The 20,488-nt window shown below is 35.9% G+C and overlaps 1 protein-coding gene across 2 annotated transcripts in view; it reads right to left on the reverse strand.

Annotated features, from left to right (window-relative positions):
• Positions 1 to 5,351: 5,351 nt before the first annotated feature.
• Positions 5,352 to 20,488, reverse strand: part of GPR141 (G protein-coupled receptor 141) — a 57,073-nt gene continuing 41,936 nt past the window's right edge. For both annotated transcript variants that reach the window (XM_081534150.1, XM_081534151.1), the window contains 2 exons: positions 8,933 to 9,077; positions 5,352 to 6,813 (listed from right to left, as the gene is read on the reverse strand). In XM_081534150.1, the coding sequence (XP_081390276.1) occupies positions 5,888 to 6,799 (912 nt within the window). In that variant the 5' untranslated portion in view covers positions 6,800 to 6,813; positions 8,933 to 9,077 and the 3' untranslated portion in view covers positions 5,352 to 5,887. The remainder of the gene's footprint in view (positions 6,814 to 8,932; positions 9,078 to 20,488) is intronic.

The following is a 20,488-nucleotide window of genomic DNA, read 5'->3' on the forward strand; positions in this document are numbered from 1 at the left end:
AACAACAGCAACTGTTATTGAAATAAAGCATGAGAATCTGTATGACCTAAGCCAAAATATTTTCTTTCAGTATTATTTTTGCTCTTATAGCTAAAGAGTTATATTTTAATAATATCGTCTCAGTTGACTTCCCACAGGAAAAGTTACTCTGAAATATCCCTTTTAATAATAAATAATAAAAAACCCTGAGAATCTAGCACAGTTTCAAAAGCCATATAAAACTGTTACTATTTCATTTTCTTTTTTTTCTCAACCCCACCCCCTTTTTAAAAATAAATTAAGCTTCAAACTCAAGTAACAAAGCTTTGAAAAGCAGATACAAGTTGTTACTTTTGGCTGCCATCTAGTGTTAAAATAAAGAACATGTTTGTCTTTTCCTTTTGAAAAATTCTGTATTGATAGTATTTTCAAAATGACAGAAGTTAAAAGATAATAGTATAATTAAATTTTTTTAAATAAAAGTTAAATATACTTAAGGTATATAACATGCAATTTAATATGCATATACATAGTGAAATGATTACTATAATCAAGCTAGTATTAATAGCATAGTTACCATGTTTTGTGTGTGACAAGTACACCTGAAATTTACACTCAGCATATTTCCACTGTTTAATACAGTATTAAGTATAGTCATCATACCTGTACCTTGGATCTCTAAACTTATTCATACTCACATAACTGTAAATATGTACCCTCTGACCAACATCTCTATTTTCCACACCATCCTAGTCCCTGTAAATGTACACACATATAAATATATATATATGATACATCTTTATCCATTCATATGTTGATGGACACTTAGGTTGTTTTATATCTTGGCTGTCACTGAATAACACTGCAATGAGCATGGGAGTAAAAATACCTCTTTAAGATCTTGTTTTCAGTTTCGTTAGATATTAAAAATCAATAACTAGATTGCTGCATCCAATAGTTCCATTTTTATTTTTGAGGAAACTGCATACTGTTTTCCATAGTGGATATGTCAATTTACATTCCCTTCAACAATGCACAAGAGTTCTTTTTTCTCGACATCCTTAACATTTGTTATTCTTTTTTTATGAAAGCCATTCTAACAGTGTGAGGCAATATTTAATTATGGTTTTGGTTGTATTTCCCTGATAATTAGTGATGTTGAGAATTTTTCATATACCTGTTAGTCATTTGTATGTCTCCTTTCGAAAAATGCCTATTCACTTCTTCTTTGCATTTTTTAATTGAATTGTTTGAGTTTTTGCTATTGAGCTGTGTGAGTACTTTGTAGATTTTGGATATTAACCCCTTATTAGATGTGTGTAAATATATGCAAATATTTTCTTCATCTTATTGCTGGTTTCTTTCTCAGTACAGAAGCTTTCTGGTTTCGATGAAGTCCCACTTATTTATTTTTGCTTTTATTGCCTTTGCCTTTGGTGACAAATCCAAAAAAATCTTTGCCAAGACCTCTGTCAAGCATCTTGCTCCTTATGTTTTCTTCTAGAAGTTTTACAGTTTCAGATCTTGAATCCATCTTTAATTCATTTTGAGTTTATTTTTGCATATGGTACAATATAGGCGTCCCATTTCATTCTTTTGCATGTGGTTTTTTCAGTTTTCCCAACAACATTTACTGAGGAGACTATTCTTTCTCCATTGTATATTCTTGGCACCTTGTCATAAAGTAATTGACTATATATCCACTGGTTTATTTGGGGGCTCTTTATTCTCTTCCATTGATCTATGTGTCTGTTTCTATGTCCTTATTACAAAGTGCATACTTTTTGATTGCTACTTCTTTTACAATGCGTCTCGTGTTGAAGCCTCCATCAGGTACAGTTTGACAGTGGGGCCCAACTCCTATCTCTGGAAGTTCCATTCGACATGTATATCCCTTCAGGAAGTAGAACGTGCTCATTTTTCTGAGTTTTATTTTGGTAAATGCCTGGCATTCTGGTTCTATCACAGAGATGGAACGACGGTCAGCCATGCCCAAGACCAAAATCCTTCTCAGGTTCCCTGGCCAAGGCCCAGTTTCTGGTATCTGTAGATGCTCTTTGGCCTGCTGAGATTTTGCAGCTTTATTCAAGTGAATCCATCATTGCCATGCCCCTTTACCATAGGGTTTTTGTTGCTAACTGTTTTTAAAGTGGTTTAGTCAGCTACTATTACAAGCAGGGGGCTTCCCTCATAGCTCAACTGGAAAAGAATCTGCCTGCAATGCAGGAAATCCCGGTTCGATTTCTGGGTTGGGAAGATACGCTGGAGAAGGAATAGGCAACCCACTCTGGTATTCTTGAGCTTCCGTTGTGGCTCAGCTAGTAAAGAATCCGCCCGCAATGAGGGAGACCTGGGTTCGATCCCTGGGTTGGGAAGATACCCTGGAGAAGGAAAAGGTTACCCTCTCCATTATTCTGGCCTGGAGAATTCCATGGACTATATAGTCCACAGGGTCACAAAGAGTCGGACACAACTGAGCGACTTTCACTTTCACTTTTCATTCCAAGCAGAGTTTCCTTGTTCCTGTCAACCCCAGTTGGTATGAGAGTCCTTGGTCTATGCCTTATTTCATTAGAGGTTAAGTGGGCAAAATCTACCAAATCTAAGAAATGGCAGTTTCACAAACAGTCACCTCGTTGACCTCACACTCAAGAGCTGCTGACTGAGGCGGTTTTACCTGCTGCCCTCCTTCAGAAGAACTGCCATAGCAACCTTGGACTGCAGCTTTAATGGCAGTCCCGTTAAGACGGATTTGGGAAAGATTTGGGGACTTTCAGCACTTTTTGAATCATTCCACACAAAATTCATTTCATTAAAAAAAAAAAAAATACCATTATCCATGGGTTCAAAATCTGGTAGATATTGATCATGAGCCAATCTGGAAGTTACACGGTTCAGGGAAATGCCTTTGTCTTATCAAAAAGGAAAAAATACATATATATTCTTTTTGTATTTTCCTGGAAGTCGTATTTACTGTTTTAATTACTACAGTAATGAAAAAAAAATAATTTAGAATTCAATCACTCTGAACTTCCCTGGTGGTCCAGTGGTTAAGACTGTTTCTGCTGAAGGGGGCATGGATTTGATCCCTGGTCCCCCTGGTTGGGGAAGTTCCACATGCCACGTGGTGTGGCAAGAAAAAACACAATTGAATAACAATGAGGTTAAGTATTTCCAAAATATAGAAGTGTTTTTCCAGTCCATAATGTCATAATTGGCAATACTCCCTTTTAAACTGACCCTATTTGTGGCAGTTCAGTGGTTCTCAATTCTTGCAGAGCCAATGTCTTAATTTTTATTGCAAATATTTGGCAATACTTTTACCATTCTAAAATAAAATTCACCAATAATATAACCCATAATGCAACCCATATATATGTATATATATATATATACAACCCATATATATATATATATATATAATGTTCTAACTGTAACATAAATGAGCCATGAAAGAGAAAGTTATTTGTAATAAAAGATCTGTATTTCAGTGTGTAAATGCTCAGACATGATCTCAAAGGAGACAAATGAGGCAGTCTGATGTTGGCACCTGTACTTAATATCTACCTGAATACAACTACAAATATTGTTTACAGGTGTGTGTGTTGTATATTAATGTCATAGATGGTATTGCCATTGACAATATGATTTTCCAAAGGTATGAACAATTCTTGATAAAGTTCTGAGGAAAACAGAGTAAAATCTTTCCTCAAAATCCATGGTAGGTACGCTTCTGGAAATTTTGAAAAATTAACATCATACCAAGAAAATACTATGTGTTTATGAAAAGTGAATAAAACCTAAGTAACTGCTCTGATTATTATGACAATGTGTTTTATTTCACGAATGTCTTGAAGAACACTCTAATACAGAGTAAGGCCTGATAATTTTCTTTTTAATATTTCTTTCTTTGGCTGCACTGGGTCTTAGTTGTGGCATGTGGAATCTAACTTGGACCCCCTGCACTGGGAGCATGGCATCTTAGCCACTGGGCCATCAGGGAAGTCTTCACAGACTTGATAATTTTTAATTGTGTGCAAGGCTAGCCTCTAACCCCAGCCATCAAATGCCAGTAGTACTCGTTTATAATTGTGATATCCAAAAGTAGCCTGAGAGGCCAATGTCACTCCTACTCCTGCATGAGATTCACTTTTAAAGCAATTAGAGACAAAGGACGGACAAATTGAAATTTTTGTTTATTTTGTCAATATTAATGGATAAGATATTCTATACATTGCATTTCTATATTTGAGATAGCATTTCTCAGAGGTTTGTAAAAGAGGCTCTTTATTATAATATATGATAATATAGAGAAAAGCATAATTGCCTGAACTCAACATATTTAAAGACTGAAAGAGACTATAATATTAATACAATCTACAAGCTAACAAGACATTATGATAGTAAGACATGGATATACGAGGAGAGAAACAATGTAATTCTCATAAATAATATTTTAATTTTTTAAATAATTATAACTTAAAAAGAAAAAAGATGGATAAGAGAAAATTTAAAACAGGAAAAAATTTTGAATAAGTCACATATGCAGTATGTTGTCACTTTTCTTCCTCAAAATTAATTTCTATGACTCAGCAATTTCAGTAATCATAAAACCCACAAGGATACCTCTTATTCATTTGTTGAATTTGTGGATGCATAGGGTATAATAAATAAAGCAAAATCTTTAAATCCTAAACATTTACCTTGTTGGGAGAAGAAAAAAATTACCTTAATTCACTCATTTCTTCTCTTCCTACCAAGAATCGCTTCAGGTTTTGAAGGATCAAATAGGAAACAGGATCAGTTCTTTGCTAAGTTTCAAGATTGTGAAACTTTGAGGGAAATAGTAGAAATGTGAGCATGAGGGAAAAAACCCATAGTCCTATGTTTCAATTTAACAGTCTAATCTCATAGTCTAGCTTAATGGTTTTCCTATATATTTCTCAGAAGTCCTTTTTTTAGAATATTGTTTTCATTTATTTAAAGACACATAACTAAGGGAGGAAAGGAACTCTAAAATTTCAGTATAACTTTCTGTCTCCAAGGAAAATCTAAATTGTGGCCCAAGACAACTAAAAATCCTTCAAAAAACAGAAAGAGGGGAAATTTAATCACTTCCCTTGGGAACTAACTTTTATGCCTAGCAGCATATTGGTCAGGGTTATTCTCTAAGCTACAGTTTCACCATTATTTAGATATATTCAGTAAGCTTTTAAATGATTTTTGGAGATATTGAGGAAAGTGATCTCATCCTTAAAACTTATCTTTCAGAAGACAAATCTAGGTACCTTGTTTTAGTCACAACGAATTCTGTTTCTCTTGATGTCTAGATTAGTGACTTCCCATCAAAGTTTCGATAATCTAAAAATAGGTTTTTTTGTTTTTTTTTATACTATTCTCCCCCCTCATCTGTTTGTGTGTGTGTGTGTGTGTGTGAGGGTGTGAGCTGAATGGTCATCTCATCTGGTTAGCCAAGTGAAGTTTGTGTCTTTGATGTAGAATCATGACTAGGATTAACTTACCTAAGTTTAAGTGGAATGAAAAGAATTAGAAGGCTGAGTCCAGTCCAAAACCTAAGGAAAGGCCACGTTTCAAACTGAGGAAATGAAAATAAGGTAGTAAAACTCGGAAACCATTGGACCCATAGTACCTGGATGGGCCAAGTAGACATTTTATATTGGAAAATAATGCAGTATTGCAACTACAGGTAGATTGAACATCGTTAGTCTTTGTATATGTATCATTCAGAGATGATAAGAATTTAACAAAGGCTGAAATGAATGCTCTGACATTTTACAATCCTTTTGTTTGGTTGCATCAAGACATGGTTTTAATTGAGTAATGAAATAGCCATTCCTGTTTTTACTGTCAATATTAAGGAGGTAATGTTGAATACTGTAGTCTGTGGCTAACAGCACAGAAGGCAATTCCATAGGTCAATTATCTTTTGCTTAAACCAGTGGCTTCCCCCAAGAACAAAGAGCAGCAAATCAAAGCAGCTAATTGCTGTTACACTCAAGAAGATTTCATTATAAAATGCAATGTTGTAGTTACAGTCTCTTGAGTGTGCCACAGTGTACAAGTAATAAATCCGAAAGCACTGGTAGGGAAGGAAGCAAATAAGAATGACTCCTATAAAAAGCAGATTTTTCAGCTGAGCCCAGAACTCTTGATGGGATAGTAAGGAGTGTCCGAGCTTCCGTGCCATCAACACAATGATGATGATCTGGAGGACCAAGAGAATCACTGCGATGACTATGACAATAGCAACTATCATATAATTGATGGCTTGCACATATGCATGAGTAAGTTCTTTGTGGAATTTGAAACAGTGGTGGATGTCGTAGCCCTCATGAATTCCATACTGAGAAACAACCAGGGGTACCACAATGATAATCACCAGTAGCCACATGGCGGTGCTGGCAGCCACAGCATGTAGTTTTCTGTAGAATTCCACTTTGTCCTTGTGCTTGAAGAAAATGAGGTACCTGATGACTAGAATCACCAGGTAGAACAGGAATGTGAGGTACATGTGGATGTGCAGCATGGCACTCACAAATCTGCAGAAGGGCAACCCAAATGTCCAAGTGTGCTTGATGAGGTAGGTCAAGCGAAAAGGCACTGTGAGCAGAAAAACACTGTGGACCACCACCAGATTAATGACTGCTGTGGTGGTCACAGACCGGGTGTTCATTTTCACAAGCAGGAACAAAATGGAGATGATGCCCATCAGCCCTCCAATAAGCACTACAAAGTAGAGCCTGGTTAAATGGGGTGTCAATATAGGGTCATCGCAGGAGGAAGCATTGTGGGCAGCCATGCTTCAGAAGTCACCTGGAAGAGATAAAGCACCCGTGTAACTAACAAGCTTCCAGAACTTTGTTCATATTTTGTTTCCATTAACTGGCAGTGTGATTTTGTCATTTTTCTGTTTACATGATGTAAACCTTATGTGCCTTAAGAATGAGAACTATTGTCATATGCATTTCTGGGTACTCTACACTGAAAATACAGTAAGTCATTGATTCTTGACCTTTAATAGGTTAAAGACCACATTGAGAGGCCCCCAGAGTATGTGTATATCTACACAGTCAAAACTATTTGCATAAAGCTTGATTTCAGACCATTTGAAGTTGATACATGGATACTACTATTGCAATAACCACTGGGAGGAAAATATCCTAAGATGGACAGAAAGTAAAGTGGATGCATTAAGTACACAAAATGTTTTTTTTCTTTTAAGTATCATTCTAATTCTCTAATTCATTCCAACTCATCAGCAAATGATTCAAGAATATTTATACTTTATTTCTTTAGGATATGATTTCTTTGGCAAAAAAGAAAAAAAGACTAAATCAAGGCAGCAGAAAGCAATAGGAGGATTTATCTGAATTTCTCATCACAGTTACATTATCATCTAACAGTGAGACCTTGACTAAGTTCTTATCATGGGCCCCTCTGAGAACATAGCATGTCTCCCAATTTTCCCATCACCCACCCTTAAATTCACAAAAAAACCACTATCGGTTTTCCTCTGGACTTCTGAAAGATCCTTTCCCTAAGTAGTCTTTGTCCCTTCTAATTACTGTGTGTGTGCCCAGTCACTCAGTCATGTCCAACTCTTTGCAACCCCATGGACTATTAACCCACCAGGCTCTTCTGTCCATAGAATTTTCTAGACAAGAATACTAGCTGCCATTTCCTCCTCCAGGGGATCTTTCCGACCCAGGGACTGAACCCCCGTTTCTCATTCTCTTGCTTTGGGAGGCGGATTCTTTATCACTGTGCCACCTGGGAAGTGATTTAATTATTATCTACCTTCTAAATTGCTATTTACTAAATAAAAGATGTATTAATTTTTAATTACACTAATCAAGTCACTTCACTTTCTTATTTAAATTCCTTCAGTGGCCTCCCATTTCTTTTAAGGTAAAAATCAAAATTCTTAACATGTCTAGAATGTTCTGGGTTATAGAAAATCCAATCCCTTGAGACCAAATTCAAGAAATAATCTAGAGGTTAAATTGACAGGATTTGACATTAATTGTATATGGAGAAATGAAGGGAAAGGAAGTATCTCAATCACTCCTAGATTTCTTGCTTGAACAACTGTGTGATAAAAGGTCTGTTTACTAATACCAGGGAAACCAAGGATCAAAGTTAAGGGAGAACAGTAACTGAATTATGTGGTTAATACCTGACCTTTGTAACACATTTGCAGTTATTCTATTCATTCTTGAATGTCTTTTCATACAATCAAACTTACAAAGCAATAAAAATGAACCAACTGCTGATATAGTACCGATGAATCAAAAAAGCATCATACTAAATCATGTATTCTCAATTGGGCATTATTGCCTCCAAGGGGAAAAATGTTTGTTCTGGGGGTGTGAAAAAATCTTATTTTTAGTGTATAAAATGCAGGTATACATGTAGTATATAAACACACAAACAGTATAATTGTGGTATTAAAATTTCATAAGAGGGGGAGAGATAATTAGGGAAATAGGTATAGAAAGGCTCTTTAGAGGGGCAGTGATAAAGTTGAGAACACCTCACTAAATAAAAGATGCCAGCCACAAAAGACTACATGCTGAATGATTTCTTTTTCTAGAAAATCAAAACCGATATGACAGAAGGATCAGTGTAGCTCAGGGCCCAGTTTTCAGGTGAAGGGACTGACTTCAGAGGGGCCTGGGGGAAATTACGGGATGATGGGATGTTTTATGTAGTGTTGTAGTTATTTGTCAAAGCTCAATGATCTGTACACTTAAAATTGGTGAATTTTCTTGCATATAACTTATACCTCAATAGAACTAATTAAAAAATAATAATAACCTGGCCCCAGAGGGCCTCTGCTTTCCTGGGTATGGAATAAGATTTCCATGTACCCAACATTAAAGCTTGCCTCCTGTTATATTGGCTCTGTATGATGTGTAATCTCTGTACTCACCTTTTATTTTTCTCTGTAGAAAAGTAGTTCCATCAGGTCAGTGTGAAACTATATTTTGTTCCTATCTGAATCAAGGAGGAATGTGCCATCATAAGTTCTGCTTGTCATTTTTTTTTTCCAGTTATTTACCTAGAAGGTTCAGCTTCTAAAAGAAGAAAATATGATCAGGTGCACACCATCTGTCTCAAATCCTCCTTTCTCACCAACTGCCATAATCTCTCTCTTTCAGACAAAAAAGTTTACGTTACATCTCTTGTATATATCAGGTACTACATGAGATGCTTACCTGAACGTGGGCTCATTTAACCCTCAAAGCAGTCCTGTGCTTTGTGTATTGATATATATCACTATACTGATTTTCAAATGAAGAAACTGAGCCTTAGTCTGGATGTCATTTGCTGAGTTCTCCAGAGTTACACACACACACACACACACACACACACACACACACACACTCAGAAATACACAAACTCCTGCGTCATGGAGAAGCATGTTGTGCAGCTTCTAACGTAAGTAGGAGGCGAAGCCGTGAAGATATTTGGTTCTACTCACATAACTGTATGCCAATATATCTTAAAAGCTGCTCTTCCTTCTTTTTGGATTTCTTACTTTCCTATTCCTTTTATTTGATTTACAGCAGATCCCATACGTTAGCTCATTCAACATCCATTCCAACCCTTTCTGGTCTGTCAGAAAATTTCTGTACAGTTTTCTGCAGTTATAGCGCTTGTAAGTGAGCTAGTTTCTACTAGTTTGTTACACTACTGCAAAACTTGAAGGCAAAAGTGAAGGATGTCAGTGTGTAGAGAGATTAGGTTATTTGGCAAGACAGTAGTAGAAATGTCTGGTTTCTCTGGGACAGTAGTGGCACAGGAATCCAGTACTATATATCATGGACTTCAGAAAGCAAGAGAGTCAATGATGTATCTGCTATTAATCTCATGGTGGTATTGGATATTTTTCTCTGTCTATATGGATCATGTCTTTGTAGCAGCCAAGCCTGGTTCCCAGATATTCCATGATATTTTGTAACTTGTTACCTTCTAATAAACACCTTCTGCTTAGACCAGCTGAAGTAGGTTCTATTGTCTGCAATTAACAACCATGATATACCTTGTTAATTCCTATTCTAAGAATCAATAGAGTCATCATTTCTCCCAGGAAGCCTTACTAATCTCCATTCTCAATTCAGGTTGTATGTAATCCCTCTTTGTCCCATGGAACATACCAACCATGCTCACCTCTACTATGTCACTCAGTTACACTTCTGCCTTCCAAACAAGATTGAGGAGGGAAGAACTGAGTTTTCCTTTGTATTCATATAATCTAATGAAGTTATTTAAATTAATGTAAACATTATTGTTGAAAACTAACATACTTATAGTACAGTGCTCAGATACATGTATACATTTCAATGAATTTTAAACATACCCTCACCAAAGACAATCACTATCCTGACAGCTAAAACCATATAATAGGTTTCTCTACTTTGAATTTTATATAAATTCAGTGTCCTTTTTTGTGTGTGTCTAGTTTAGTGCACTCAGTGTTAGCTTTAATATTCATTCATGTGTATAATTTTATTTAGGATATTGTATTATTGCATGAATATTTCACAATTTATCCATTCTATTGTTGATGGACAATAGCATTATTTCCACTTATAGAGCTATTATAAATAACACTATAAACCATAAGCAATGAAAAGACAACCCAGAGAATGGGAGAAAATATTTGCAAACAATGCGACCAACAAGGGATTAACCTCCAAAATATACAAATAGCTCATGCGGCTCAATATAAAAAAAAAAAAACTCAAACAAAAAATACGCAAGGATCTAAACAGACATTTCTCCAAAGAAAGTATACAGGTGGCCAAAAAGCACACGAGGGTGTGGAGAAAAGGGAACTGTCCTACATCCTTAGTGAGAATGTAAATTGGTACAGCCACTAGGGAGAACACTATGGGGGGTTCCTTAAAAAAATAAAAATAAAGCTACCATATGATCCAGAAATCCCACTCCTGGTCATGCATCCAGCGAAAACCATACTTCTAAAATATACATGCACCTCAATGTTCATTGCAGCACTATTTACAATAGCCAAGATATGGAAGTAACCTAAACGTCAATCAACAAATGAATGGATAAAGAAGATGTGGTACATATATATACAATGGAATACTGTCAGCCATAAAAAGGAATAAATTAATGCCATTTGCAGCAACATGGATGGACCTAGACATTATCATATCAAATGAAGTAGTTCAGACAAAGACAAATATCATATGATCTCACTTATATGTAGAATCTAAAAAATGATACAAATTAACTTATTTACAAAACAGAAATAAACTCACAGACTTAGAAAAGAAACTTATGGTTATCAAAGGGGAAAGGTGAGTGTGGGGGATAAATTAGGAGTTTGTGATTAACATATACACAGTAATGTATATAAAATAGATAAGCAACAAGGCTCTACTGTACAGCACAGGGAACTCTACTTAATACTCTGTAATAACCTATATGGGAAAAGAATCCAAAAAAGAATAGATATATATGTATGTGCTAAGTCGCTTTAGTTGTGTCCGACTCTTTGCAACCCCATGGGCTGTAGCCCACTAGACTTCTCCGTCCATGGAATTTACAAGGAAAGAATACTGGAGTGAGTTGCCATTTCCTCCTCCAAGGTATCTTCCTGACCCTGGGATCAAACCAGCACCACTTAAGTCTCCTGCTTTGGCAGGCTGGTTATTTACCACTAGCTCCACCTGGGAAGCCAGATATAAGTATACGTGTAACTAAATCACTTTCCTGTACCCCTGAAACTACCACAACATTATAAATCAACTATACTCCAATATAAAAAAATAAATAAATAAATAATGCTGCTTTGAACATTCTTATCAATTTCTTTTGTGAAAATAAGTATGCATTTCATGTTTTGTGAAAATAAATAAATTCCCAAATTCTGTTGGGAATTTACCTAAGTGTGTAACTGATGGATTGTCGGGTGTATATTTGTTCTGTTTCAGTGAAACCCACAGTTTCTGATATAAATTCCCACTAACAGTACAGGAGAATTTCAGTGCTTCACAGTCTCCAGAATATTCAGAATTTTCTGTCCCTTTAATTTTTGCCATTGTAGTAGATGTCGTTGTATTTCATTGTGGTTTTGATCTTCATTTAGCTTCAGTTCAGTTCAGTTCAGTCGATCAGTCGTGTTCGACTCTTTGCGACCCCATGAACCGCAGCATGCCACGCCTCCCTGTCCATCACCAACTCCCAGAGTTTACTCAAACCCATGCGCATTGAGTCGGTGACGCCATCCAACCATCTTATCCTCTGTCGTCCCCTTCTCCTCCTGCTCTCAATCTTTCCCAGCATCAGGGTCTTTTCAAATGAGTAAGCGCTTCGCATGAGGTGGCCCAAGTATTGGAGTTTCAGCTTCAACATCAGTCCTTCCAATGAATATTCAGGACTGATTTCCTTTAGGATGGACTGGTTGGATCTCCTTGCAGTCCAAGGCACTCTTAAGAGTCTTCTCCAGCACCACAGTTCAAAAGCATCAATTCTTCGGCATTCAGCTTTCTTTATAGTCCAACTCTCACATCCATACATGACCACTGGAAAAACCATAGCCTTGACTAGACAGACCTTTGTTGGCAAAGTAATGTCTCTGCTTTTTAATATGCTGTCTAGGTTGGTCATAACTTTCCTTCAAAGGAGCAAGCATCTTTTAATTTCATGCCTGCAATCACCATCTGCAGTGATTTTGGAGCCCAGAAAAATAAAGTCAGCCACTGTTTCCACTGTTTCCCCATCTATTTGCCATGAAGTGATGGGACCAGATGTCATGATCTTAGTTTTCTGAATGTTGAGCTTTAAGCCAACTTTTTCACTCTCCTCTTTCATGTTCATCAAGAGGCTCTTTAGTTCTTCTTCACTTTCTGCCATAAAGGTGGTGTCATCTGCATATCTGAGGTTATTGATATTTTTCCCAGCAATCTTGATTTCAGCTTGTGCTTCCTCCAGTTCAGCATTTCTCATGATGTACTCTGCATATAAGTTAAATAAGCATGGTGACAATATACAGCCTTGATGTACTCCTTTTCCTATTTGGAACCAGTCTGTTGTTCCATGTCCAGTTCTAACTGTTGCTTCCTGATCTGCATACAGGTTTCTCAAGAGACAGGTCAGGTGGTCTGGTATTCCCATCTCTTGAAGAATTTTCCACAGTTTATTGTGATCCACACAGTCAAAGGCTTTGGCATAGTCAATAAAGCAGAAATAGATGCTTTTCTGGAACTCTCTTGCTTTTTCGATGATTCATCGGATGTTGGCAATTTGATCTCTGGTTCCTCTGCCTTTTTTAAAACCAGCTTGAACATTTGGAAGTTCATGGTTCACGTATTGCTGAAGCATTTAGTTTACTGAATAATATAGATGAGCACATTAATATGTATCTGTTGCACACTTAGATATTCTGTTTTGTGAAGTGCCTGTTGAAGTCTTTCACCATATTTCTACTTGGTTGTCTGCCTTTTTCTTATTGATTGGTAGTAGTCTTTATGTAGCCTAGATATCACTCCTTTATTAGAGATATGTATTGAAAATATCTTCTACTTTCCTTTTAACTTCTTAATATATATCTTTTGATGAACAGAATATCTACTTTTTGGTATTACCAGTTTGTTAAATTGGTAATTTAACAGAGTCAGCACCTTCTGTTCTGGTAAGGAGCCTGGCTACTCAAAAGTAATAAGGATAGTATACTGTCTTAACCTAGTATACTAGTATTTTCTTTGTTTTCTTCTTCTTTTAACATATACAGTTTATCTAGAACTGATTTTTTAATATAATGTAAGGTAGGAGCCATGATTATTTTTTCACATATGGATAAGCAATTGACTCAGAATCATTAATTGGAAATATCATTCCCATCCTCACTAAACTGTGTCATAAATCAGGTGACCACATATGAGTCAATTGAGCCCTTTCTTAAGTCTCTGATAAGTTCTGCTGGTTTATTGATCTACACATGTGCCAGAACCACACTGTTTAAATCACTATTGTGGTATAGTAAATTTTCATATCAGGTAGTCTAATTTTTTTAACTTTCTTTTCTTTAAGATCCCCTGAGCTATACTTGATATTCTGCATTTCCATACAAGTTCTAAAATCTGATTAATAAAACTTCTGGTGTTTTAATGAATTTATATTAAAATTATAGACACTGATAGCTTTAAACAGATAGTAATAGCTTTTCAATACTGAGTCTTCTAATCACTGAACACAATATATCCCTCCATGTTTTTATATCTTCTTTAATTTGTCTCAATGATGTGTTGTGATTTTCTTTTCCTTTTTGTTTTTTTTCACATACTTCAAGGCCTAGGACACAACCAGTTGAGAATTCTGATGGATAAATTTTACATATGTCCTCAGGATAAGAGAAACCTACAGTGACCAAGTCTTGCACAGATCTCTCAGATCCCTGGAGATGTAGAGAGTCTCAAGCCTTGAACTTGAATATAAGATGGTCAAGGACAAATAGTGCCTCTTGGTGAACTGAATAAACAACTCCAACCTGTTATTCCTACCAAACAATAAATAAGATGACAAGTACACATTGAAAAATAATGAATAGCACCAAGAAAGTAACTAATTACCAAATGTACAATGGGAGCCAGTAGAGACAACAGAAACAGAATCATTAAGATTTAAGATATGAGAATCAATAGACACAGACTATAGTATTATTTTATTTAAAAAGATAAAATACAATTTGAAAACATATATAATCACATAAAACCAAAAATGATGACTCTGTAATATGCAAAAGAACCACATGGAACTTCAAAAGTGAAAAATTTGCCAAGCCAGTGTGTGTACCAGGCATTCATTTCTCTTTGGTGAGTGTAATATTCACAGTTCTTCACCATGACTCCCAAGAGACATCACTGGCAGAAGACACATCCTACCTGGCAAGCCTCATGATCATAACTGGGATCATATATATATAATGCTGCCAGATACAGTATTTTATATGTTTTTTAAAAAATATTGATCGAGATAATCATATGATTTTTCTCCCTTTTTTGCCTAGTGTGGTGGATTAGTGATTGATTTGTACATGTTCCATACTTGTGAAGCTGGAATAAAACCCATTCTGAAGCAGGGTTCAATTCCTGGAGAAGGGTATGGAGACCCACTCCAGTATTCTTGTCAGGGGAATCCCATAGACAGAGGAACCTGGTGACCTACAGAGCGTAGGGTCACAAAGAGTCAGACACAACTGAGCAATGAACGCATACTTTGATGTTACGTATAAACTTCATTAATATATCAGCTTATTTGAAGTGCTAGTATTTTGTATAGAATTTTGCTTCTCTTATGAGAGAGATTGATCTATAATTCCCTCCTCAATGCCCTTATCAGGTATAAAAAGGTTTTGCTGGTCTCATTAAATGAGCTTAGAAATGTTCTCTCATTTACCATTTTCTAAAAGACTCTGTGTACAATTGAGGTTATTTCTTTCAGTATTCTACATATTCAACTGAGATTAAATTTATTTTTATTATCTACCTCTTTCATATACACACTGTTTTGTGGGAGTTTTCTGTCTCCCAATTCTAGCAGCAATTGAGAGTGGTTTGTTAAGATTTTATATTCTTATTATAGATTGTGCAGTGTTCTTTTCATTCTGTCAACTTTTATTCCATATGTTTCTACACTATGTTATTAGGCCATAAAATTTTAAAATAGTGATATGTATATATTAATCATAAAATGTCCCCTTTATTTCCAAAAATTATTCTTCCTTAATATCTACTTTTTATAATATGCCAAGCCTTTTTTTGTTAAGTATTTGTACTTTATATCTTTTTCTATCCTTTTATTTGTAAACCTTTATGGTTCTAACATTTAAAATGTATCTTTGTAAATATCATATAGTTGGGTCCTATTTCTTAAATTCAGTCCAACATCTTTTCTTATTTCAACTGTCTATTTACATTTGATGGAACTTCTGATTGAAGTTGTGTCTAATATATCATCTTAATTTTATTTTCTGTTTGACTCAACCATCCATGTAATGTCTCTTTCCCTCTTTCTCTGCCTTCCTTTGGACTATTCAAGTATGTTTTATTTCATCCCTTCCTCCTCTATTAACTTCTTAGTTATATATTTTTCTACTTTTTTGTAGTGATAACCCTAGAGATATAACATGCATCCTTTTACCTATTATGGGCTTCCCTGGTAGTTCAGCAGTAAAGAATCTGCCTGCCAGTTCAGAAGAAACAGGTTTGATCCCCAGGTCAGGAAGATCCCCTGGAGAAGGAAATGGCAACCCACTCCAGTATCCTTGCCTGGAGAATTCCATGGACAGAGGAACCTGGTGAGTATAGTCCATGGGGTTGCAAACAGGTTGAACACAACTTAGCAACCAAACAACAACAAGCCTAATATAAATTATTACTCTAGCCACTTCCTTCCTATTGATACAAATTCAGAACATTTTAATTCCATTTACTCTCTACTTCCATTTTATTATTGTTATATATTTTAATTATGCATACCTTTTAAACTCCACAATATATTATTATTGTATTGTACAGTTAATAATCAATAGACTTTTATATTTACCCTAGTTTTCTCTCTATTTTTCTTTTTTTAAGAAGATTTTATTGAAGTATGATTGACATACAAAAAGCTATATACATTCATGTATACAATTCAATGACTTTAAAGGTAAGTATACACCACAATCATCATCCATGCCATAAGCTGGTCCATTGCATTCAAAAATTTCCATATGACCCAGCAATCCCACTACTGGGCATATATCCTGAGGAAATCAGGACTGAAAAAGACTCGTGTACCCCAGTGTTCATTGCAGCACTATTTACAACAACTAGGAGATGGAAAAAAACCTAGATGTCAATTGACAGATGAATGGATAAGGAAGTTGTGGCACATATTACTCAGCTATAAAAAGGAACACATTTGAGTCTGTTCTAAGGTGGATAAGGTGGATGAACTTACAGCCTATTATACAGAGTGAAGTAAGTCAGGAATAGAAAGACAAATATTGTATATTAACACATATTACGGAATCTAGAAAGATAGTATTGATGATCTTACTTGCAGGGCAGCAAAGAGGACAAAGACATTTTGGACACAGTGAGGGTATTAAACAGTGGGATAATTTGGGAGAATAGCATCGAAACATAACATTACCATATGTAAAATGGATAGCCAGTGTGGATTCTGTGTATGACCCAGGGAACCCAAAGCCAGTGCTCTGTGACAACCCAGAGGGGTTGGATGAGGAGGGGAGTGGGAGTGGGGTTCAAGAGGGAGGGGACATATGTATGCCTAATGCTGATTCGTGTTGATGTATGACGAAAACCATCACAATATTGTAAACTAATTATCCTCCAATTAAAAAAATTCATCCTGCCCTCTTTACTTATGTATGTATGAAACTTATGTATTTCATACATACTTATGTATATATGAAACTTTACTTATGTATGTATGAAAACTAACATAAGATCTATCCCTTTAGCAAATTTTTAAGACTACAATACAATATTGCTAGCTATAACCTCCATGCTTTACAGATTTCTAGGATTTATTAACCTTGCATAACTAAAATGTTGTACCCTTTGACTAACACTTCCCTGTTTTCCCTTCCCTGCAGTCCCTGCCTTTTCATTTTGTTGATGGCTTCCCTTGCTGTGCAGATACTTTTTAGTGTAACATAATCCCACTTATTTATTTTTGCTTTTGTTGTCTATGCTTTTGATGTCACATCCAGGAATTCTTTTCCAAGAACAATGTCAAGAGGTTTTACTGTATGTTTTCTTCTAGGGGTTTTGTGGTTTCAGGTCTTACAATTCAGTCGTTAATCCATTTTGAGTTAACTTTTGTGTGTAGTATAAGATGAGGTTTCAATTAGATTCTTTTGAATCCGGTTTTCCAAGACCATTTATTAAAGAGAGCTACCCTTTCCCCATCGTGTATTGTTGTCAAAGATCAGTTGATATAAATGATGGATTTATTTCTAGGCTCTCTGTTGTGTTCTGTTTATGTGTCTGCTTGTTTGCCAGTAGTATACTATTTGCATTACATTGTAATATGTTTTGTATTACAGCTTTGTATGGTAGCTTTGTAATATATTTTGAAATCAGAAAATGTGTTGCTTCCAGCTTTGTTCTTCTTGCTCAAAATGGCTTTGGCTACACAGAGTCTTTTATTGTTTCATATGGGTTTTAGGACTTTTTTCTTTTACTTTAAAAATTGCCACTGAGATTTTGATAGAGATTGTATTAAGTCTGCAGATCACTTATACTAGTATGGATTACTATAAGTAGTAATTTTAATAATATTAAGTCTTTTAATCCATGAATGCAGAATATTTCCACTTATTTCTGTCTGCTTTAATTTCTTTCATCACTGTTGTATAATTTTCAGTGTACAAGTGTTTTACCCACTTGGTTAAGTTTATTTCTATTTTATTCCATTTTTTCCTGCTATTGTTAATGGGATTGTTTCCTTAATTTCTGTTTCAGATATTTTACTATTATCTTATTGAAATGCAGCTGATTTTTTGTATGTTGATTTTGTATATTGTAACATTAATGAATTCATTGATTAGTTCTAGCAGGGTTTTCTGTAGAATCTTTACAGTTTTCTACATATAAGGTAACATGGCAATTTTACTTCTTTCCAATTTAGATGCTTTTTTGTTTCTTTTCCTTGAACTTTTTATTTCTTTTAATTGCTTTTTAAATTTCTCTTTAATTTCAGTACTATGCTGAATAGAAACAGCAAAAATGGGCATCCTTGCCTTGTTCTAGATCTTAGAGGAAAAGATTTCAGCTTTTCACCATTGAGTCTGATTTTAGCTCTGGATTTTTCATATGTGGCATTTATTGTGTTCAGGTAAGTTCCCTCTACACATAATTTTTTGTAGTTTTTATCATGAAAGTGTGTTGAATTTTATCAAATGCTTTTTCTGCATCTCTTGAGAGGATCGTGTGATTTCTATCCCTCATGAGGTGTATCACATAGATTGGTTTTTTGTATATTGAACCATTCTTGCATAGAGGGATAAATTTCACTTGGCCATGATTTATGATTCTTTCAATGTACTGTTGAATTTAGTGTGTTAATGTTTTGTTAAGAATTTTTGCATTTGCGCTCATTAGGTATTGTGCAAGACTCCCAGATGGTCTGCCTTAGAGGGCAGCTGTTGCAATGGCACCCCCCTCCAGTACTCTTGCCCGGAAAATCCCATGGATAGAGGAGCCTGGTAGGCTGCAGTCCATGGGGTCGCTAGGAGTCGGAGACTACTGAGCGACTTCACTTTCACTTTTCACTTTCCACTTTCATGCATTGGAGAAGGAAATGGCAGCCCACTCCAGTGTTCTTGCCTGGAGAATCCCAGGGATGGCAGAGCCTGGTAGCCTGCTGTCTCTGGGGTCGCGCAGAGTCGGACACGACTGAAGCGACTTAGCAGCAGCAGCAGCTGCACTCTGCCCTATCTTTCAGCTAAACTGTGCCATGCATTCTCTAAGTCTGCCTTCAGGGGACGCTCTCACTCACATCACTGCCAAGGAACCCAGCTCCACTATGGTAACAGAATGAGAAAAGAGAAGTTTAAAGGCTCTTTCTTCCTAGAGCATGTTCTTCTTTTTTAAGACTCTCTTCCTCTTTGCCCCCTTCTCCATGGCACTTTCTCTCTTTTGTTCTCTTGAAGACTGCTCCATTCCACAGGATTGTCCTCCACCACCAAGATGACTCATTGGCTTTTGAAAGCCAAACAGAACTAGAATGCAACCTAGAGAAAGACGACAATGAAGCAGTAAAGGCTTTTGAGAGTCACAGGTAGTAAGGGAGATCAGATATGGATTTGGGCCCAGTTTCTTCCCAGAACAAAAAGAAAAAAAAAAAAAACGGTGTGTCCAAGAAGAATTCCTGTGCATGTGGGATATGACTCCAGTGATTAATAGACATTTTAAATTAGTTAGCATAAAAAATTTCTTTCTCCTCTCCTTCTTCCTTTCTAAGAATTAAGAGAAACACTTAAGTTTCCCACATACATGACTTGCTTGTAGCCATGACTGTGTATGTCCAATACCACACTGTCAGTCACTTCCCCACCAGTGTAGGGATAGGGTCATGCCACATGTTCACAATATCCTGATGCTTGAGAAGAGATGGGTACATGGATGAATAGCACTATTTTATGAATATTACATTAGGGAATTATATTCTGCAAATGGAAGTTGAAATATTGAAATCTGCAGACAAGTTCTCATTTGCATTATGAGCAATGTCATATTTTCCTTATGTCAGATTTCTTTCTACAGTTTACTTCAATAACAACATCAGTTTAAACAAAATAAACAGATTTGTTTGAACCTGGACAGTTAAACCCTTCCTGATTTACTACTTTATGTGTTAGAGTTGGATACCCACAAAGAGTGAGGATATCTCAAGTTTTTGCACAAAATTGGAATTTCAAAGCTTTAAAGTCCTAGAAAGA

The sequence above is a fragment of the Giraffa tippelskirchi genome, chromosome 10, assembly GCF_054371585.1.
Source record: "Giraffa tippelskirchi isolate mGirTip1 chromosome 10, T2T-mGirTip1v1.2.pri, whole genome shotgun sequence".
NCBI classification, from domain to species: domain Eukaryota; kingdom Metazoa; phylum Chordata; class Mammalia; order Artiodactyla; family Giraffidae; genus Giraffa; species Giraffa tippelskirchi.